Raw genomic sequence first — 23,881 nt, forward strand, 5'->3', positions numbered from 1 at the left:
TGCCGTCAGACTCCCATGTATAGCACTCTCTAAATTCCCCAGGATCAGATCAGAGATAGTTAAAACTCCTTGAAACATGTGTAGTGTGAACTGTTGCTGTCTACAAATCCTTTTCTAAGGACTACACTACTTGCAGTTGTAGACATAGCTAATGTAGTCCTACAAGTTTAATGAAGATTAGAGTGTTGGTAGAAGAAAGACACCAAAACAAGTGCTGCCACTGAAGAAAAGTTTAGAACTCATCACCCTTTCTTGTCTGAGGTAGCAAATGACTTGCCTGTCACCACATGTGTTGCTCAGGGCAGCAATAGGATATGCTGCCTCTTGCATATGGAAACAGCTAGGAGCTACCATCAGGATTTGGGAATACCATTAGTGGAACTTTTTAAAAAACATACTAACAAAGCAATCTGACTGATTCTAATCAAAATCTGTGTTCAGAGACTATCTAGGGTGAAAAACCGCTTCACAAAACTCAGGGAAAATATTGTTCTGTAGAGAGGATCTTTAGAAATGTAAATTATTCTGAAGACAGTAGTAGAATTATGCTTGTTTCTCTTAATGTCTGTTTATTTCATAGTATTTTGTGTAGTTTAAGTTTGTGGGCAGTCCTGCCTCAGCAGAGAAAGTATTTGAAATAGCAATCAATGCACTGGATGTAAAAAAATCATGATAGGCTAAATGGCACATGGCAACATCTAACCAAGGAAAGCATGTAATCATTGGGTCATGAGTGCCAACTTGTTGGGGTTTTTTTTTGTTGTTGTTGTTGGTTTTTTTTGTTTGTTTTGTTTTTGTGTTTTTTTGGTTTTTTTTTGTTTTTTTGTTTTTTTGTTTTAAGCAAAGTTGCAAAGAGCTACCTGTAAGAACATACAAATAAAGTGCTCATCTCTTTTTTCATGACAATTTCCATGGCATAATTCAGTATGTGAAAAACAGGGAAAAGTTAATAGCCTTTGGCTATTTAGAACAGAGAATGTAGAAACCTGAACAAAAGAAAGTCAAAAGTGAAAAAAAAAATCTAATTTTTCTTTCAGGCTTTTATGGCCATTTTATGGTTAGTTGTAAGGTCATGTACAAATGAATGTACTGTCTATGTATGGTGTACTTGTTACTCTACCTTAGGTAGCAATTACAGAATACAGGTAGAGAAATTCTCAGATGAACTGCCCTGTGCATACAGATGCATGCAAAATTATAGAGAAGACAAAACAAGAGTAACCACAAGAAAAATCGCATCCTCCTTTAAAATAGTGTGAGATTTCTGCATCTGTAGGATTATCCTCTCATATCAAAGTACATAGCTTCACTGCATATTCTGTAGATAACTCAGTAGTGCAAAACAAGCAAGTGACCATATCTGGCATCCAGATGTTTGAATTTGCATTTGATAATGTGCCAGCCACCACACTTCAGGAGGGGGATCTCCCACGCGTGTTCATTTAAGAGAATGAAGTTCATCCTTTGCTGATAAGTTTATATTCATACTACTTCTGAGTACAGTCTAAGGAGAAGACAACATAAAACTAAATAATTATTTGGGGTAGTGTTGGTGTTATGTGATGCACAGGGAAAGTTGACATTGTCATGCCGCACCTGTCCTAATACTCAGCTTTTTGTTCGGTGGGGGAGAACAAATCCTAGGTATGTCAGTGTTCTGAGAACATTTGTGAATCTGGTACTAGTGAGGGCAATAAAGTTTTTTGTTAGACTACTATTACTATTACTCATTTCCTGAGCAGAAGAAGCAGGTAGAAAATCCGTCTGACTCAGTATGCTATATATAATCCATATATTGAAAATACAAACAGCAATCATCAAATCATGCATAGGTTTGAGATTATTGTTAAGGCTGCTTCTCTGTGGTTTTTTTAAACCTTTATAAAAAGAAATGAGGATCACTTGTTAGGTAAGCTTTAAGTGTCCACACTTAGAGAAGTAGTCTCCATTTCATATCATTCAATTTCTGTCTTTTCTCATCATTGTTCAGCTGAAATACTAGAACTTGAGAGACAAACTTGTGGATCAACACTATTTTTTTGGCTTTGCTGTTAAAGTACTACAACTTGCTCCATAGTGAGGTGTTTCAGTTTTGTTTGTAATGGGAAATGCTGATTATAGCTGTATATGAAAACACAGTGTGGGTCCTTGTCCCAACTTTTTACAGGGCAACATTCCACTCGCTGAGACAGCTCCGAAGTAGTAGCTGGCAATAGCAGTGCACTGGAAAACACATAATAATACTCCATTCTGCAGTGTATGTCATCTGTGCTGGCTTTCATTGTGCTTCTGAGATCCTTGTTCAAGAGTTAACTGGCACAATTGTGGGGCAGCCCAGGTGAAAAACTTTTAGTTACAGAAAATGGGATGTAGATAAAATGTTCAAAAGAGTGATTCTCCCAAATCCCTCCCTTGCCTTCATAGTACCTGCATTTTGCCACTAAAATTATAGGGCACCAGAAGTTCTGCTTCTATACACTGTGTAAATATTTCACTTTCAAATATTCCTGCTGGCTGTCAGAGCAGTTAGATGGTCTGCTGGTATACATGCTGGTTTATTTTCCTTGGGACTAAATCTTTGTGATATGATAGATGACATCAGATGCGTAGTTAATAGCTTATTGTACTCTTTGTGGTAGTAAAGTGCAGTATGACTCCCTGCAGAACAGGTGCAGACTTTGCTGCTGCATTTACCAAAGCCATAGTAGCTGTGCTGTAGCATTACAATGCTGACACAATATAGCCTGCATGAAAATGGGGATATGCTAAAGGTAAACGTAACATTTATCCTTAGCATAGAGGTTATTTCTAATGCTAAAAGTGAAGTGTCTGACTGGTTTCCTTCTACTTCATGATTTTCCCTTCATTGTCGGCATATGGGAGTAAAAAACTGGAAGAATGTGAACTGTGGATTAACCTAACCAGATTGATCATTGTTTAAGGATATTGATGGACCATTCTGATTCAGTATTATATTTCTAATCATCCTGGGATTGCTCTAATATGAGCCCATAGAAGGTATATAAATAGGTTTGTATTGTCTCAGTGCAGGTTATGCTTTATGGCACATCTAAACTGGTGTTCAGAGTTGTGTAACTTTCCCACCTACCCAAAATATTACATGTATGTATTGTATATATTCTGTATACTATGCATGAAGTGTAAAGATATCTGCAATACCCATCTCAGAAGTTGGGAAACGATTTTATTTAAAATTAAATGTTTTTCTCTTTTTTGGGAAAATTCACAGCATGCATCTTATGCATCTGTTTTGGACATCCATTGTGTGTGGGTAGGTTACCATTAGTGCCAGAATCTTTTGTCAATGACTTCTTGCAGGATTCAAGCTTTCTTAGTCTTCTAAACCTCCACTGTGCCCATGGTGCTTCTTTATTATGTATATTTTTTTTGTGTTTTATGGCAGTTGATACAGTAGAAAAATCTTTGAATAAGTTGATAACATATCAGGTTGTAAGAAGTAAACCAGAGCGATTTGAATATTGCAGGCAGTTTTGCCAAGTATTTAACAGTCATTGTCTAATTGATTTGGTCACATTTTCATTTAAATTCCCAATGATGGGCTGCACATTCCCATGAAATTAAGCCTTACTCAACAGAACACAGTACATAAAACAACTAAATACTTCCAGGTCAAAGAAATGTAGCTTTGGCAAGCTCCTTTTATTTAAATAATGTACTTTTGTTTTATCATTTGGGAGCAGCTAAGGTGATTTCTTCATATTTCATACTCTAATTGTCACATTAAATGGTTTGATACTGGTGAGTATATGTAAGCTCTGTCAGCAGGACCTAAATCCTGATTTAGCCAAATGTGTTCAGTAGAAGTGAGGCTATATATCAGATTCAGCCTTAACACTGTTGGTATTTTAGCTGATTTGGAGGAGGGAAGTAAATTTTTCATATTTAAGCTCTAAGTTTTAAAGTTGTATGTAGACTGCACACAGTATGCATTCTCAGCTTTTTTTTGCTTTACATTTTTAATTGATCAGAATGTGTGAAAAATCTGTGCAGCACGGTGTCAGATCCATTTTTTAGAAGTTAGTATGTTAAAAATGTTTGGTATAAGTTTATATTCGAAGCAATGCTCTTAGTATGTGAAATGTAGCTGGCAAGTATTTTTATGTGTGCCTGTTAGTTTGAATGCACGATGCTGATCTGTTTTTTGTCCTAGCTGACGGTTATTATATCCTAATGGGTGCAACCCTGCGCTAATGATCCTTGTGTATATAAATTCTTCTTCTTGTGAGCAGACACCATAGGCAACATAAAAATGTTTGCCTCAATTTCCCTGCAAAAAAGGATCTCAGAAACCAGACTTGGGCAAGTAACAGATTTTTTAAAGGTAGAGGAACCCAATAAAATTACCAGCTTTTCACAGCATGACTCTACTTCCTTTTGACATATTGTGAGGTGTAGGTGAAATATTCTAACTGAACTGACAGTGTAAGGAAGACAGCTAACTAGAAAGCAAGATGAAAGTAAAAGCCACCGATGATGATTGATATTGTAATAGCTATTAATTGGTTTGGAGCCTCTTTTGTAGATTTATGATACTTCACCTATATTACACTCACATAAGCCAGATATAATGAGATTTAAAGCAGTAAAGTATCATGGTTAAATTCATTGTATCAGGAAGAGCATTTTTAAAGACATACCAAGGTCTGTATTAATTTTGATAAATTTGATATACATATGATTAAAAATCAGGCTTTTTTCATATAAAAATTAAAATACTTTTGTTACTTTAAGTGAAAATCAGAATAATTACTTTCTTTGATCTAGTGTAATGGGTATTTTTAAGATGCCCCAATTCAAGCTAATTTAAACAAAATACTGTGAATGTATTGCATATGCCATATTTTAAGAATAAGAAGAATATGAAGACACCTGTGGATTTGGGGATTTCTTCCAAATTTTCGAAATTAATGCTTTTTTTCCTCCCCAAAAATGGCCTGATCTTCATAAATTGTTTGGATGAAAAAAAGAAAGGGACTAAGACACTAAAATGCATAAAGATGAAATAAAGGAGGTTATGTGGATTTTGGCAGTACTTCTGACTTACTGGGAATGTGTCTCCACATACATTGATATCCATACAGCTGTATGGCTTGATTTTTAACTGCAGTTGTCTGCCAATAATAGCAGTACAGGTAAATCAGCAGTACAAGTAAATCAGAAAATATTTTCTGAGTACTTTTATCCACTCACATGCTCTCTCCAAGAGAGAAAATAACTCATGTCAATATCTCTTAAAATTGATTATTATTATTTCTATTAAAAATGTGGTTTAGCAGATTGTATTTCATTAGTTTTGTCACAAACATTTTTTGTTTTATCATGTCACTTCAAGACACTGCTGATTTGTTAGATCTGATCTTGAGTACAGAAACATGGATAACATAATAGAGCATTAAAAACCACTTTGTGATTCTGGGGCCATTTTGATGACAAATACCTGGCTAAAATATTCAGCTAGGTGTGTAACTCTTGATATTCTTATTAAAATGGTTTTTTTTATCTAACTACTTCCTGTCATTATAATAGATCTGTACATAAAAATTTGACTATCAGTTACATACTTTGCATTTCTAGTATAAGTTTAAATTGCCTCCGATAAGTTGGGTTTTTTTCTACATAGCTCTGGATAAGTAAATTTCTCCTTATAAGCAGATGTCAGAATATGCTAAAATGGGATAAAAGTTAAACCACAAGGGGAAGTTTCTGAACTCAGTATGCATATTGTTAATCTTAAAAATTAAATATATTGGACCGTGAAACCAATTTTCCAAGAGATTTTCTATCTCTTAGGTTCTTTTGAAATTTTATTGGATTATACACAAGATGGTACAAATCTTGAAACTGTCTTGCAGGAGATAATAGACAATCTCATAAATTCAAACCCTAAGGATTTTTCTTTAAACAAAGATTTTTGTCAATCTCAGTGGTTCAGGCTTTACATTTGGTTAGTCTTGAGGGTTCTGAATCTTTCCAGTAAGACAAAAATGGTTGGAAATACTGCTTTTTTCATTGGTACTGTCTTCTGTGTAATTCTTTACTTCTAACCTAGGTATAATGACAACAGATGGAATCATAATTGACAGGCAGAGTTTTAAAGCATTCTAAATGTCACTGGACCTTTTAATAAAATTAATTAGTCTGCCACAGAGAAAATTTACTAGCCTGCTGGTTAATTTCACAATGTAAAATCATGGGGTAGGTGCTAGAGCAGGCGAAAGCTTATTACATTTAAATAATTATTTAAAGATGTGTGCCTTGCCCCTTTCAAACACGGATTGCAAATGTAGCAAGAGCCTTTAAAATCCTCTAAAATCATAGGGAGTTAAGGATCTGTAGCGGTTTTACGTTCAAGGAAATATAATACAGTTGAATTAAAGGCTATCAGATAGTAGCTAATGACATGACTGGTTATGTGCTTGATTCTTTTGGGATCAGTGTTCTCAGTAATATGTAAGTCATGAGTTCAAAAATTGTGCCTAGTCCCCTTATGAATCTTGAGGAAAAACTGGTTTCAGAAAATTTAAACATCCGGAGTTACTTCCATTCCATTGTGCATCTCTCAGCCTACTGGAATTTAACCTTGGAGTGTGTTAGAAAGCACCATGAGGCAATCCCATTTAGTTTTCAGAATAGTTCCAGTACATTGCCTAAATTGGTAATAGGATTTGCAAATGTTGGAATCACCTGTGTCATCTATCCCAAACACAGTAATATTTGGAACTAAGACAGGAAACATTTTGAGATGTCTCATTTTAGTAATGAAGCATAATTAATCACTGAAAAGTATACTTCATGTGTGTCTATGTGGTATTAAAAAATACTTGTCTGTAAATTGTCATGTGGTTAATTTTCTATTAGATAAAGCTAACTTAAATGCGAACCTGTTGAAGATAACTTTAAAATGGTAGCACAGTCTTTTGTGCTTGCAAATTTACAACTTGCAAACTTTGAAAGTTTGTCTTCTTGTCTACTTACCAAGATTGCTAGCTTCTAGTCAAGCATATCTCCCTGATTTCCCATGCACATGGGGGGAATTCAATACCCTCACTCCTAATTCCTTCCTATCCAGCCTTCTAAGCTAACATGAAATCAGTGCTATTTGTTGTCTGGTATCAGTTGCTCTCATGTTCTCCTGCTTAGCCAGCTAGACAATCAACTGGCTACTTGACTGGTCACATCTTTGGCTGCTGATTATATTGGAGAGAAAAAGTAGAACTCTATTCTCCTGAGATAGAGTTTATAGAACATTCTTGCAGGAGTGCTGTGATTTGACATCAGAACAAAAATAAAATACTGAAAATAAAAAAAATATTAATTAGATACATGTATGTCCTGTATCTAGGTTGAAACCCTTTGGTACATTTCACTGGAAAAAGAATTGAAGTCTTAATTTCTGTTTTCCAGTGTGTAATTTGTGTTTGTATTCTATACAGCTATATTGTGTGTTGATGACTCCGTAGTAGATCTGGAGACACTGGAAGCCCTATATGAAAATGTAAGTAAAGGTGGGGTTAAAATGTGTTCAGTCGCCAAAGTATTTTGGACGCAGACTTTAGGCTGCTCAGGGAACTACTAGTGAGTAAGGTCTCCTGAGAAAATGCTTATGAAGGTTCTGAGGTCCATCAGTGCTAATTATTTTTCAAACACCACCTCATGAAGGGCACAGGAGCAGGCAATTCTTAAATGTAAGAATCCAAGCAGATGAGACAGAAGGCTGGCTTGGCTGAGCTGGGATGTTCTTTTGGAGCCAAGGCAAAAAAGGAAGGCATATGCCCAGTGGAAGCAAGGTCAGCTGATGTGGGAGGAATACAGAGATGCTGCTTGCCACTCTAGGGAGAAAATTTATGCAGCCAAAGCTCAGTTGGAGTTGAAGCTGGACAGAGCTGTGGGGGACAATAAAAAGAGGTTTCTTAAATATGTTAATGGCAAAAGATAGTATAAAAATAACATCAGCTGGTTACAGGATGAGGATGGCCACTTCACAAACAGGGACAGAGACAAACATAGACAGAGATGTCTAATGCTTTCTTTGCCTCTGTCTTCAACACCGATGATGAGCTGAAGGGCTCCCAGTGCCCTGTGCTGGATGACCATGACTGTGAGATTGATCAACTCCCAGTCAACTCTGAACTTGTGTGGGATGTGCTGCTCCAGCTGGATCCCTAAATGTCTATGGGGCTTGATGGAATCAATCCAAGAATATTCAAAGAGCTAGGTGATGTCATTATGAGGCCTTTTCTTGATGATTTATGAATGTTCTTGGGAATCCAGAGAGGTCCCAGTCAACCGGAAGTGTTTGGACAATACTCTCAGGCGCATGGTGTGATTCTTGGGGTGTCCTGTGCAGGACCAGGAGTTGTACTCAATGATCCTAATGGGTCCCTTTCAACTCAACATATTTGGTGATTCTATGACCAAAGAAAGCCAGGTGATGTAATCTTTTCATATATCAGTAAAGATGTTGATGGTGTCTCTCTCAGTATCCTGTTGGATAAAATGTCCAGCACACAGCTGGATAAACACATCTGTGATGGATGTCATGGGTCAGGCATAAAGGGTTGTAGTGAAGTGACTGGTGACCTGTCACTAGTGTGTTTCTGCAGGGCTCTGCCCTAGCCCCTGTGCTCTTCAACATCTTCATTTACAACTTGGACACAGGACTGGAATATGTATTAGGTAAGTTTGATGATGATCCCAAATTGGGAGGAGCCATTGTCTCCCCTGAAGGCAGAGAGGCCTTGACAAATCAGAGGGTTGTGCAATCACTAACTGCATGAAGTTTAAAAAAAGCAAGTGACAGATTCTGCACCTGGGATAAGGTAGCTCTGGGGAATGAAACACTGGAGAAAAACTCTTGTTGAAAGGGACCTGGTAGTCCTGGTCAATGGCAAATTGGATATGAGACCGAATGAGAGTTGGATATGAGCAGCCAGGAGAGCCAAGCATGTCCTGGGGGCATCAGGCACAGCATCACCAGGTGGGTAAGGGAGGGGATTGTCCAGCTCTTCCCTGACCTGGAGCGGCCTCACCTCCAGTGCTGGGGGTAGTTCTGAGAGCCACAGTGTAAGGTAAAAAGTGTTAGAGAGCATCCAAAGAACAGCTATGAAGATGGTGAAAGACCTTGAGAAGAAGACGTACAAGGAGCAGCTGAGGTCACTTGGCCTGTCAACCTGGAGGAGACTGAGGGAAGACCTCATAGCTGCCTGCAGCTTCTTCACAAGGGGAAGAGGGGAAGATCATCTCTTCTCAGTGATAGGACCCATGGGAATGGCCTGAAGTCATGAGGGATGACATTTTGGTTAGGTGTTAGGGAAAGGTTCTTCACACAGAGGGTGTTTGGGCGCTAGAACAGGCTCTCTGGAGAAGTGGTCGCAGAATCAGCCTGATAGAGTTCAAGATGTATTTCGACAATATGGGCACATGGTGTGGCTCTTGGAGATTGTCCTGTGTAGTAAATGGCATATAAGGCACTGATGGAATTTACCACAGATCTTTAAGCATTGCTTTTTTGCATAGCTTAGATGTTTGTCTAGTGAAAAAAACATAATTTTGCTTGCAGGCAAACAGGTAATGTAGTAATGTATTAATTTCTTATTTATTAGTAATTAATTAGTTTATATCAATTCACTCAGAGAGCACAAAAGGATGAACTGGCGAAAATCAAGCAATATTATCAGACTTCAAAAGAGGAAGAACTGAAGCTTCTGGATAAACCAGAACAGTAAGATTGTTTTTTTAATAGTTTGTCATTATATAATGTACTCCTTTGATTATATGTTGAAAGCAGTTTTGATGCATTATTCTTGGTAATTATGAGCTTTTCTAAAATTACGATCTTTGTGGATTTCAAGGTATGATGAAAAATCTGTCCTTATCACAAAGCTTTTTTCAAAAGTGACAGAGTTTAATTCATCAATTTTGACCAGCAGAACTGATGAAATACATAGGCTTGAATCAGTAAGAATTTTTGTTCCTGTTCTCACATTTATAAAAGACTTATCCTTCCCTTAGAGGCTTTATGGCTAAATTAACATCATGTAAATCAGGGCGAGACTGATTTTGATTGTTGATTATTTGAACGAGCTGCATGAATAGAGGGTATGGGTTGATCCTATGGCCAAAGACACCTTGCATACTCTGGTCAAGTTCCCTGAAGACCTAAAAGACTGATGTCGCAGTTCCTCTCCTGCAACTGTTGTGGCCAGTGACAACTGTTAGGATGAAAAACTTAAATGTCGCTCCTTCTGTTGTAATACGCCTTAGACCAATGTGAAAGAATCCTCAAGAATTTATGAGCAGAACTGTAATCCTGAATTTTATTTTTGTCTATACATTTGATTTCAGATGTTGGCCTACCGGTGTTTTTTGTCTGCTGCTACTTCACTGCTTTTTTCTTTTGTACTCATATTCTCTTCAAATCTTCCTTCCCAGAGGCCTCTTTGCCATCTTGTTTCCTTTTCCATCTTGTTTGGTTTTGTCTTTTCTGCTGGTGTAAGGGTAGGGAGGAGAAGAACTGAAACTGAGATAGTATATGATTAGTTAATGTCAGAATTACTGTATTTTTGTACCTTTTTCCCATTAAAATGTCAGGGCTGAAAAACAGATTATTTTTTTCTTTTTCTCCTTACATGAGGCAGCTAGATACTCATTTGTGACTGCACACTAGGGAATAGGCTAATATTAGGAGATATGGCTATTATCTTACTCTTGATGAAGAGAGGCTATTGTTCTTAAATTCTTAAGAAGACAAATATCTGTAAAGTTTATATACTAGCTTACTTTTGCATCCCATATCCATGGCTTTCATTGCCTTGGCTTGGGGCATAAGGATACATTGTGTGGCTAGCTGATGTTTTCCAGAGCTTGAATCTTTGGCAATCTGTTTGCTGTATGTCCAAGTTAAATAAATAGGAATGCATTTTGTCTTCTGGAGAATAAAAATCTTATAGAGCTCTAGGGTTATTGGAGGTTGTCTTTTTTGTAACTTATAGTGGAGAGAGGTTAATCTTAATTAAATAAAAAGTTGGATTTATACTATCATTGTTCCATAATTAAGAACTGTAAATAAAGCAGTTATGCCTGGTGGTTTAAAGTGAAATAGTAGTATCAAAGACAAAACCTAATTTTTTATCAATTATTACTGAGTGCTCTTTCTGCAAGTCTTAAGTATCCCATTTTTACCCTATAATTAAATTATATAGGTTAAGAACACTAACTTCTTAAAAGGTAGCTTAAGGGGAAAACAGTTTGCTTTATGCACTTTTGTAAGTTCTGTTGGACCTTCAAAATAATGTGCTTTCTGAAAACTCAGTAGATCATGTGCCCCAGGCTCAGTCAGCCTCTAAGTCAACCTAACAGCAGAACAGGAGATTTGTTGGAGGTGTGCTTTACTTATTAGCTCCATAAAAGGTTAAGGACAGAAAAGTGCTAAATTTGTATATGTGATTAAAATATTTGCTGTGGGGCATAAGCCTCATGTATTGTCTTTAATAAGGATCAGAACTAAACTGTAAATGAAATAATTTATCAAATGGCTGCACATACTAACAGTAGTCATTCATGTAGTGAAACCTCAGATTTGAGTTCACTGAAGTCTAAAGGAAACCCTTACATACTTGGATTACCAGACAAATAAAAAGCTTTAGTGGTATCACTGATGTTCTTCTGCACACATGGTTTTTATTTGTCTTGATTGTATGTTAAATTTGGCACAAACTGTAAGTATGACAGCAATATAACAATATTCCCCCTAAATTATTATTCATGATAATACTGTTAAAATACTAATATTAATTGCCATGATAAAGATTTATATGCAAAATTAGCCACAGTTTGGCGCTTTGCTAGCAGGATACAGATGCTATATCTAGATTCCAGGAGACCCCATTTAGTTGTAGTATATTGTCTGTGTAGGCCTCTCCACTGTGAAATAAGTACAAATAAAGGAAATAGTAACAAAATATTGTTGGAATGCAGTTTGATTCAAGATATAGGAAGCAATTTATAATCACTGTCCCAGTAATGCCACTTGCTTCTCTTTGAAGACAGCTCTGCTTGTACTTTAGTTTGAATTCTGCTGTCATACTTAAAAGCTTGCAGGATTAGATACACCTTTTTCCCAAAAATTTTTTTTCTAAATTTTATATTCTTCAAATGTGGATAAATGTGAATGAAAATTAATTTACCTCCTTAGAATCAGCCTTCCTTGTCCATCTTCTGCAAGAATGCCTTCTTACACTAACACTGCAACAATATGTCTTGCTTGAAAGTTCTCTCAAGTCCTTAACAACAAAATTCTGGTAGGCTAAAGGAGTTTTGAAGTAAATGCATTTTTTTATTTACAGTTTCTGAAAGAGAGGAGTGTGATGTACTTCATGGAGATGAACAGTATATTTCTATTTTAGGTCACGGGAATTGTAGTCATGAGAAACCCATCCAAAAGCTATGTCCCAGCCACGTCATCATTATTTTAAGTCAAAATCATAGATTTCTCAGATTAAAGTTGAAATAAGAATCATTCTTTTTCTTCTTAAGTTTTGTCGACCTGAGTTGGTGATTTATTTGTGATGGCCATACTTTCATGCTATGACTTTTGTTTAGTAGCTACATTTGTAGTCACTAAGACTTTTTTGTGGCAGATTTCAGTCATAAGTGTTCTGTCTGGATACTTGCTTTGGATACTCTGAATTCTAGAATCTGGAGACATCTTCATTTTACACTGATACTCTTTTAACTCTCAGCACAATGACATTGTATTTGATGGTTAGACATGTGGGAAATAGTTCTCTTTTCACAGGAGGGCAAGAATATGTGTCATTTGACTTTTTAAATTTGAACTTTTTAATTGTATGTATGTTAGAACTTTAATGAAGCAGTTTGGTTTTTCTTTCCTTTGTTTCTCTCACACAAAGTGCAAAATACCCTCTTTTTTTTTTCCTGGCAATACCATTCATTCCCAATAGGAAGCATTTTTATTAATACCAGCTTGGCATTTCTTTTTTCCCACTTCTTAAGTCTAAGAGCCAAGCTGGGCCTCCCTGAGCCTTCTCTCACAATAGGTTTTTTCATCAGGCGAGAAAGGAAAAGAAAGAAAAAGAAAGAAAAAGAAACAAAAAATGGCATTCCAATTAAAACATACTATTTCACACCAGCCACAGGTGAATTCTGCTGATTTTTAAACAGTCCCTATGTATTCGGTGAAGCCTAGCATGCAGGAGAAATGTATAAAGCAGATTTAAACTTACTGATACTATCGTAAAAAAGAAATAATTTGGAAAAATTGAGTATATTGGCTTAAATAATTAAAATAAAGTTAAGAAGAATTCAAGCTAATAAATTGAATAGTGAATTTCCCATAATTCAGTGTGGTAGAAAAAATCTCTATGGCATTGCATTAAGGGGAATCCAAGGATATCTGTAGACAGGAGGCTAGAAGAATGATGCTAAAGTGATATTGGAGCAAAAGACAAGCTTGCTTCTGGATTTTAAGAACACTTGTGTATCCGAAACCTTGACTTCAAAACCCAAGAGCAAATTATTGTTATTATATATTGTTATTATAAGAAATGTTAAATCTTCTTGTATTATTAGCCAAGCTCTTATAAATTGATGAACAGGGCAGAGTACTCATGCCATTGGGATGCTTTCATTTTGTGAGGCCTGAACTACAGTTGTTGAATGTGTCTCTATTTTTATTTACCAAAGAGTTAAAAGACAAAAAGCTACAATAGAGTCATGAGGAATATATATCTGTGAAGACAGATATAGAGCAGATGAAGACTTAATAACTTTGCTGAACAGTGACTGAAGGCAGATACGCTCTGCAAGTATTTTAGAACTAAATGCACAGCTAGGTGTATTCCCATAAAACATGCTGCTTAATGATTTAAAGTGTGAAGAATCAGAAGAAGGCTGTCGACCGATATTTTATGTTATGAAATAAATTTGTAGGAATATATTGAGTTGTTTATTTCTGAGCACATTTTTAAGGGAAACAATACAGCGTAAGTTAGTACATAGGTAGTGCTCTGTTGATTTTCATTTTTTTTCAGTGAATGATTTTGGTTTTAGATTCTTCTGTTTATTACTGTGTAGCTATTATACTTAATGGACTGATATGATAATGATTTATGTCTTGCCTTTTTCTTGACATTGATAGGATTTTTAATGCATTCTTAGCATAAAGAATATAACAATTATAAATTCCTGTCAGATTTGATTCAAATAGGAGAGAGTAGATGTATATTTCATGATACTGCAGGCTCTGATCCATTATTTACCTCACTGAGAAGAATTATAATGGTTCATTAATACTCCTTTTTTCCCCCAGATTTCTGTATGAGTTGTCGCAAATCCCCAACTTCGCAGAACGAGCTCAATGTATTATCTTCCAGTCAGTTTTCTCTGAAGGGATAACATCAGTGCGCCGGAAAGTAGATACTGTGACTCGTGTTTCCAAGGTAAGTCCTAATGAAGCTTAATTAAAACTTAATTTTAGAGTATTTATACTTCATTTATACTTCTTCTTTACCATAAGTGAGGAACCTTAATCCTGCTTACTGGATTTTTAGGAAATAAAACTGTAGTAAACTTTTAGCTGCTGAAAAGAATAAAAGGAAGAGAGAAGCAGGAAAGGGAATTGAGTGTCATGCCCCACGGAGTACATAGAATTTTATTTGTATTTAAATGTTAGATTTTTATTACTTTGCATGTTAAGAAGTGTAATAGATAATCTTCATAAACTAAAAATTAAATATAAGAAAAGCTTAGTACAGGGCCTTGCAAACTGCCTTTTATTTGCATACCACTGTTGATGCCAATAGATGCTTGTCATGTTCATTAGCTTATTACTTTCTCATGGCACCTTTTAATTTCTGTAACCCTGATACAACAGAATTTTTAGTACGGGTAAAGCTCTACCTAATATTTCCATACTATAAGAGACTAAGGACAAGATTTTTAAATTATAACAAAAAAATTATGAAAAGTAGAACAAGGTGAAATTCGGAGAGAAATTATAGTGGCCTACAAGGTCTAACATTCTAATCAGAAAAGTAGTTAATTTTTTTTTTTTTTTCTAATTTGACCATTAGTTTTTGATTAGCTTTGCTTTCACAGAGTACCCATGCTCTACCCCTTTGGATTTCTTTGCAACAGAAATAGTTGCTTGTTTTTTTCCTTTCCAAAGGAGGCATTAATAAAGAATCAGTGCTGTATGAGATAAGAGAAAGCTGTATTGCCTTCAGTTCACTTATGAGGAGTTCACACTGATTTATGCAGTGTATGAGGCAACATAGTTAAGAATTATGCCTGTGGCCTCAGATTGTCAACTGACAGATGTCTTTATATGTAACTGAAAATAATTTACTAGTTCTACACTATGTTTCTAGAACTGTTTTCTGTTCTGAAGCATGTAATTGGTTAGTCCTTAACCCTCGTGTATCTGGATTAAGTATGGATCCAGGAATGTGAATTTTCAGACCCATGAGAAGCAGGCTGAGTGACAGGCTGAGTCTAACCTGGTCGCAGCAAAAACAGCACATCTCTCGACTATGCATTATGTACACTCATGATAAACCACCTCCATGCCTGTAAGGCTTTTGAAGTCTTCTGAGAATGTTTAGAAATCTTCCATAATCTTTTTGTTATTGACATAGTGTTTGATGCCATGTAATTTGCTTTGTATGGATTACATTAAACATAGTGTCTTAGGAAGATACAGTCTAAAAAAAGTTTCTCTTGATCTTTTGATTATTGTACCAGCTTCAGCTTCCCTTACCTACCAAGGTGAAAACAGACAAGAAAAAAAATTTAGCAAAAATAAAATGAATAAAATATTTTGTATTAGCATATAGAATTTTTGTGCCAACCGAATTTACAGACCAGTATCCATTTTCCAGGCTTTGCTGAGCATGAAAAGTGTAAAGGAAATTTTGGGCTTGATTCTGGCTTTTGGAAATTACATGAACGGAGGGAATAGGACCCGAGGTCAAGCTGATGGGTTTGGTTTGGAAATACTCCCCAAACTAAAGGATGTCAAAAGCAGAGTAAGTAGTAATGTTAGGTTAAAGATATTTTTTTTAAGGGATTTTTTTTATTGTTACTTTGTCTGTCAGAACTTAGTAGTTTATTTCTTGCTGTTCTTACTTGAAAAACCAAGGTACTTTGTACAGTTTTCTTTCTTTTTTCTCCTAGTTTTTCACCTCCTTCTCCTGCACATATATGTTTCCTTAATATCTAATTTCCCCTGTTCAGTACTACTAGGATAATTACCTTATGTGAGAACTTCATTGTGTCTCTTTTATTAGCAGGGACGTACTAACAGTAGGGTAGAGAGAAGTGAGAGACAACAGACTGCTCAAGTCCTCTCCAGGAAATATCCCCATTCTTTTTTCATGCTCTTATATGAGGATTGCTCTGTGTGAATAAAAACCTCTTTAAAAATCAGGTTTAAAAACAAAATATCAGTAATTGGTCATTGTAGTGTATACTCAAACAAATAAGGGATCAAAGAGATGTCACACCCAACAAGATACTTTGCCTTTTTTTTTTTAATTGTCACTTAAATGGATGTAGGATATGAAGTTTGAGCGGCAGGCAAGAGAAAATGCTCATAGATGGCAGTAAATTATTTTGTCAAAAATTGAGGAGCACTAGCTGCTTTTTGATTAGTCATGCTAGGATCAAAGGCTCGAAGGCTAGACACCTTCTGAGATGAGATTACTTTGTTTCTTATTTCAGTAGGGCAGATGAGGAGGTGTTAGGTACTGTAGGCAATGGATACACTGGTCAGAGTTGTTCTTTGCCAAAACATGCCTGGACACCACATGGATATAGGAAGCAAGCAAAGAGTAGGAGATAATTTTCTGCTGATGTTGGTGTAGACTTGGAGCGTGAAGAAAAGAAAATCTTTCATGCTCTTCTGCTTTTCTTATGTGTAGTGCTTTCTTAACTATGAGAGATGTTAGTTTTAAGCTTTTGTTCCCGATTATACTTCATATACACAGAAATGCATTTGTGAGACAGGCGCAGTCAGCAAAACAGTGTATCTATGGAGCATTTTGCTTTACTTGTGTATATCATCATTAACAAAGTGTAGAAACACATTTAATGAATTGTTCAGTGAGCAACTGTTTTAATGAAAGCTTCTTCCAAAAGATTTGAGTCCTTTGTCTCCTAAAGACATTGAGGTGCTGGAGCATGTCCAAAGATCAACAAAACTGATAGAGAGTCTGGAGCATAAGTCTTACAAAGGAGCAGCTGAGGAAGCTGGGGTAGTTTAGAACCAAGGAAAGGATGCTCAGGTGAAACCTTCTAACACTCTACAACTCCCTGAAAGGAGGCTGTAACCCAGTGGGGGTTGGTGTCTTCTCCCAAGTAACAAACAATAGGATAAGAGGAAGCAGCCTCTTTCAAGGGAAGTTTAGCTTGGTTGTTAGGAAAAAATTCTTCACTGAAAGGGTTACAAGGCCCAGAGAGGTGATGGAATCAATGACCCTGGAGGTGGCACTTGGAAATAGTTTAGTGATGGACTTGGCAGTGCTGGATTTTCAGTTGGACTCAATGATCCTAAAGGTATTTTCCAACCAAAATGATTCTGTGTTTCTAATTCTTTCTTCCATCTTCACTGTGATGGTTCAGCTGTTCCATATAACCACTTTTTTCCCAGTCCTACTGCATGGACAAGACACAGTACAAACAGCAGCTTAACTAGAACCAGGCCAAGTTTCCCATTACTCAGGCATTTGTTGGCTGGCTAGCTGCCTTGAAGAAAAATGTAAAACTCAGCTTTGCCTGACTTTTCTCAGTAGAACTACTAGGTTTTGTGTCACTCTTTTATCTATCTATAAACTTCATAGAATATAATAATCTCTGGGACTTTCCAGTGTGGCTGAATTTAGCAAGCATGTTCCAAAATTATGCATTATGAAAAGGAGTAACTGATATAAAATATAACTCTGTAAGACCTATTCCTTAGTGAAATAAACTAAAAAATAACATTTTTTACAGATTCCTGGTAGCCAGAATAAATATGTCATTAGTTTAGATTAGTCTTCAAAATGCATAAAACCTCAAAGGGTCCAGTTGCTACAGACACACATGAAACCTTGGAGATAATTGGTAGTCTGTAATTGCACAGGAGAATAATGCAGGGTCATGTACATTTAAACATTAAGGTATTCTTCCTTTGGCCCATTACTCCCTTCTCATGAATTGCCAGGAAATACATCTTAATTGAGCTGAATTCCATGAGCTAAGGTGAAGAGACAATGCTAAATACCTCTTATTTCACATAAAAGTAATTTACTGTCATGTGAGCTTAGAAAATGTCTTTTTATAGAGATTTTTTGACCTGCCAGTAATGGCTTCTAAAACTCTTAAACATGCAGGGTGGCTTTTTCTGCATGACAGCAGTGACTTACTTAGTTAAGAATTTTGCTGGTGTATGATACTAATAAAATATAATGTGCTGCAGACTCTCATATAGACAAGGCAGTTCTGTACAGGAAGTCAGACATCGTTCACATACAAATGTTTGTTCTGATACCTGTCAATATAAAATATGAAAACACATCCAAAAAACTTCAAAGGCATTCCAGATATAATTCCCTATATCATGGTTCTTTTATATTGCTGAATGTAATGTATAACTTTTCCTTAGTTCATCTGGCCCATGCTGACCCAATGACATGTAGCAAAATAAAATACTGTTTACAGTTGTGTGCAGAAACATGGAAATGGCGATTTCATAAAGTGAGAATTAAAATTCGTATTTATATGGTAACAGGGCATGAAATATACTTCTTAGTTGAATGCTCTCTGATTTCATATTTAGAATAAAATGTGTAAAGTATCTATGCCTATTTTGGAACTTCCTTTAAAGATGATTGAGACTATAGGAATCAAGAAATTCTGTTCACATTAAAGTATCTGAGGTTACTGTAATATTTAGTTGATATTATGCTTAAGAGTAATATTATTGAATAATGTTATTTGAGTTAATATTATTATTCTGTAATGCCTTCTATTATTGCATAAAATATGGGGACAGCTTCTCCCATGTGTTCTTCTCTGCATGTGTTTTTGCCTGGTATTTAGAACCAGAATAAACTCTGGATCTAGTAGTGGTACTATGAAGTTGATATTGTAAAAGATCAATTTTTTTTTGTCAGTAATGCTAAGGCTAAAAAATATTGTGAATCTTATTTCTCACAGCAAAATAAAATAATTAACTTAATTTTGAATAGAGTATATTTTAACACATTGAATCAGTGTTAATCACACATCTTTTATTTCTCCTAGGATAATGGTATTAATCTTGTGGATTATGTCGTCATATATTACCTACGCCATTGTGATAAGGTAAAGGATTTGCTCTATCAGCCTTTCCAAAACTGGGTTTCGTTAAGAGATGGTAAAAGGGTTTGTAACAGCTTTATAGAAATCTGAACATTGTACCTGTGACGGGAAAATAAAATCCATTTCTTTTGCTTTCTTATAGTAGTTGTGTACCTCAATAGGAATGAAATTTGTTAAGTTTCATGATAAGACTTGGAAAATTTTACATTGGTTGTTGCAGACTGGATCAGTGGTCACTCCACCCCTGCCTTATTATGGGTGGCTGTAACATTGTAAAATTTCTTCTGATGTCATGATATTGGGAGGCAGAAGCATGATTCCTCTCTTAGGACAAAAAATGCAAGGTAGATCAGTCAGCTGATATGAGTGAAGTTAGGTTTTGAAACACTGCTGTGAGTTACATTCTGTTGTGTGTGATACTCCTCTGTATATGCATCTTTATATATGATATACATTCATATATTAAATATATATATATATATATATATATATATATGTTTGGTATTGGCAATAGCCAAACTTATTGAGTGGAAAATTTGAACTATTGTATTTTAAATGAAAATGTTGCTATTAACTGATTTTAACAACAATTTTCAACTTTTTAAATTGATTTTCTTTTTTTTCCCCTTCTTTTAAATTCTTACATAAGGTTGTTGAATTGATGAGTAGTCCTGAGATATGTAGATCTGTATCAGTATTTTTTCTTTAAGGTTTTTGGGTTTGTTTCTCTTTCTTTTTTCTTGTGATTTCTGTTGGTGGTTTTGTTGGTTTGGGTTTTTTGGAGGGGATAGGAATTTTTATGCTTTCTAATTAATTTATTAAAATATTTAATTAATTTATTTAAATATTTCTGCACACTTCCTACTATACTGTATGTCAGAGAATTTTGTGAAACAAAACAGTATATCTTCCTTGGGTGGAAATAAATACAGTGTAATTATGATCCATTGCACTTTCTCCACCAAAATGTTCATATCTTTATAATAATAAAATTATCCTTTCCCCATTCACAAAACAATTAGTTCTCCAACCTATGAGTTTTCCTGTATTACAGGCTGAAATCCATGCAGCTATATGCATATTTCAAACTCAGTAATATATGCTTATACACAGCACTGTCATATTAATAGCATTTATACATACTTTGCTTCTTAAAATTCCACTGGAGATATTGCGTGGAACCTTTTAAAAGTTTTTTTGTTGGTTGGTTGCCAGTTTTTTTGGTTTGTTTCGTTTTGTTTGTGAGGGATTTCTGCTGGTTTTGTTTGTTTATTTGCTTTACTTCTGATTCTTTTTTCTTACTGTGCTAAAAATAAGGTATATACTTAGGGGTTCTGTACAGAGTTTAACCCCTGTTATTTATTTAGCCACATAAGCATTCAACTGTGTATTTTTATCTGTGTAAACTGCTTCAGGAAATATATGAATAGGGTTTTCAATTTACGCTTATAAAGTGTGTGTTTAAATGAATTGTAAGAGAGTGAAACCACAAACTTTTGGCATAAGATCCCTTCTTGCATTAAAATTGGCATTCCTGTTATCTTTTTTTAAAGGAACTTCTAATCCCTTATCTAAACCTTTATTGACTTAAAATTAACTGAAATGTTGTGCATTTAGTGTTGTTTCAAAGTTTAATTTGAGCACAGTTTGCTTTACAACATCTAAAAGGAAGTTTCAATACTCAGAATGGTCAGTATTTAATCTTGAATGAGATGTTGTTTTAGCAAGAATGATTTAAAATACATTATTTTTGTAGTTTTAAAACCGTTTTATAGATGAGATTTTTTTTAAAAAAAAGCTATTTGTTTCACTGGAAATGCATTCAATTTTCATAGTGGCCTATTTGTTTGTTTGTTTGTTTAGGAAGCCGGAACAGACAAGAGTATTTTTCCTTTACCAGAACCACAGGATTTTTTCCAGGCCTCCCAAGTTAAATTTGAAGACCTAATAAAAGACTTAAGGAAGCTGAAGAGAGATCTAGAAGGTAACTGGGAACTTTCACATTTGTTCTGCTAACAACAAAGTGCCATTTAAAATGTGATCTTTATGAGGTTTTCTTATTGCTAATTAGGTTTATAGTGTTGATTCATTTAGAGTTTTTACACTGTGGCACAAATTACTCACATAAATTAGAAAGAAAAAAAAATTAACTCATGACTTAATAAAAATGAAAGTAGAGATCCTGAAAAGTAATTTTCCCTTTTACAATCAAAAGGCCCCTAAAGAAATCTTTCTGAATATTTCTTTAGTTAAGTGTGAATTTTTCTCTGGCTTCTCCAGAACTATGTGTTTAACTGTAGATATCTGTTAGATCCATAACATAAATACTTTCTTCAGTACTTGTATAACAACAATTTAAAAACTACAAGAAAGAGTTGGATACTATTAATGTAGAAATAAAATACAGCTTGGCAAGGCAGAGCAAAGGGAAATTGAAAGCTCTAGTTCAAAATATTTTCACCCTGGGACATAAAATAAACATTTAAAAATGTTTATTATAAAGAGGGGCTCAGAAACCCAACTCATCCATCAATCAAGGTACTGAGTAGAAATAAAGTAGGAAGGGTTGTTCTCTTAAGTATTCCAAGCAGTTTCTTTTTTATTTTGTACTACATGCAATTTTCTAAAATAAATTCAGCAAATGATGACTGAATATTTTAAGCCTTTTTCTTGTTATAGAAAAGTTTGTACTTAACTAAGGGAGTTCTTTGTGGAAGATGGAGTTTAGGAAGAGAATCTGCGTAAAAACATGTAAAAACTTTCACATTTAGATTTACATGTTTGCACCAGAATGGAAGAGTCCTTTTATAATAAGAGTTGAACATGATAATTGTTTTCAAATTTTTTCAATGTAAGGCGCTGAAAACCGTTACAAAATAGTTTATCCTTACAGCTAGGAATTGCTGGAGTAGGTCACTGCCATCCTTAGGGTAATTCCAAAGGTTAATAGTGGTAGGAAAGTATCAGTTGTTGTTTGTTCGACCCGGGCATAAGTGAGTGCTCTATCTCCTCTCATCGCTTGGCCCTGTAAGCCCCTTGGCCTGCCCTCTTTTGGGCTAGTTTTTGCAGAAACATGATCTGTGTTTGATCTTGTACTTTTTCAGCATGTAGTCCTGCTGTCATACATCTTAGTCGTGCAGGACCTGCATTGAGGCTGGGGCATTCACATCATATTTGTTCTACACTGCAAAGGTACAAATAGCGAGTAGGAAAAGCTAAACTCTTTTAAAAGAAAAGCTTCCATTTTCTTTTAATCACTGATTTCTGTTTGCTAAACTAAATTTTTGTCAGTATTTATAGCAAATCTAGAAAAATCGTTATCTTGAGGTTGTTTTTGTAATTCTTTGTCAAGGTATATGTTAAAGCCAGCCAAAGCAATTAACATACAAAGTTAATGACAGCAAAGATGTGAAACCAAAAGGGTTGTGGAAATGTTTTCAGATGCTGGTATTTTATCATTTAGAAATTCAGGAATTCAACAGATTCTAAAAAGCATTCCTGTGATTATTTCTCTTATGTTTATAGAAAGAAACAATCACTTATATAAGAACTTACCTTTTTTCAAAGATTCCCTTTCAAATTTTTTCTTCAGTTAATGCTCTAGTTAATTTTAAATCTGAATTCTAATTGAAAAGGTTATAATTTTAACACGTACAACAAAGATTTGATGAGTCTCTGTAGTTTATTGTAGCCATTAAAAAGTTGTGGCTGCTGGCAGAATACCAGTGAAAGTCTAAAGCTGAAACAGATGTGAGTAGCAGAAAGCAAGTCCAGAGAAGCGTCGGGCCCAGCTATCCAGACAGGCGCGGCCCTTCAGATGTAAATAATTTGAACAATATTAACTGAGGCTGCCTGTGTTATAGGGTACATTGGATTTGTTTCACAGTTTGTTGGCTAAGGTAGTCTCGAGCAGATTACCTTGGAAGTGGAATGAGACAAAGGTAATAAATGGAAGAGGGGTTTTCATTGTGTCAATAGAGAATGAACTAATGTTCCTGTTAGTGACTTCCCTTTTTTCTGAGATTTGTAAGGAATGATTAAAAAAAAAAAAAAGCAGCATATCACTTCTTGCAACTGAAATGATAATTTTGATAGTTACTTTTCATATTAGTTGTCATTTAGTATTTAAAATATATTCGAGTACTTTATCAAGGCATTAGTTTATGTTTCTAACACAGATATTAACACAGGAAAGATGGAGTTACCATGAGTGTCATTTCTTATAAAACTCATGATATAAACTTCTAGTTTGGAATACCTAGACTCTGTGGAACCAAAAGTTCAAATCTAGATGGAGTACAAACCCTTTCATCCTTTTCAGATAAACAGATTGAGTTCCATACAATTTGCTATTTTTAAATCTTTCAGATTAGACTTTAAAGGTACAGGCTAACTTTACTCTGAAGGGATTAGACTGATATTAGACTCAAAAATTCAAAAGGTTTTTAGAGAACCTTAATCCAACAAGTTTTTAAAACAT

At 35.2% G+C, this 23,881-nt stretch overlaps 1 protein-coding gene across 3 annotated transcripts in view; it reads left to right on the forward strand.

Annotated features, from left to right (window-relative positions):
- Positions 1-23,881, forward strand: part of FMN1 (formin 1) — a 173,234-nt gene that overhangs the window by 102,962 nt on the left and 46,391 nt on the right. For all 3 annotated transcript variants that reach the window (XM_040068119.2, XM_040068120.2, XM_040068121.2), the window contains 6 exons: positions 7,476-7,537; positions 9,675-9,763; positions 14,372-14,501; positions 15,942-16,088; positions 19,345-19,404; positions 21,265-21,385. In XM_040068119.2, coding sequence (XP_039924053.1) covers positions 7,476-7,537; positions 9,675-9,763; positions 14,372-14,501; positions 15,942-16,088; positions 19,345-19,404; positions 21,265-21,385 — 609 coding nt within the window. The remainder of the gene's footprint in view (positions 1-7,475; positions 7,538-9,674; positions 9,764-14,371; positions 14,502-15,941; positions 16,089-19,344; positions 19,405-21,264; positions 21,386-23,881) is intronic.

The sequence above is a fragment of the Hirundo rustica genome, chromosome 6 (assembly GCF_015227805.2).
Source record: "Hirundo rustica isolate bHirRus1 chromosome 6, bHirRus1.pri.v3, whole genome shotgun sequence".
Taxonomy (NCBI): Eukaryota; Metazoa; Chordata; class Aves; order Passeriformes; family Hirundinidae; genus Hirundo; species Hirundo rustica.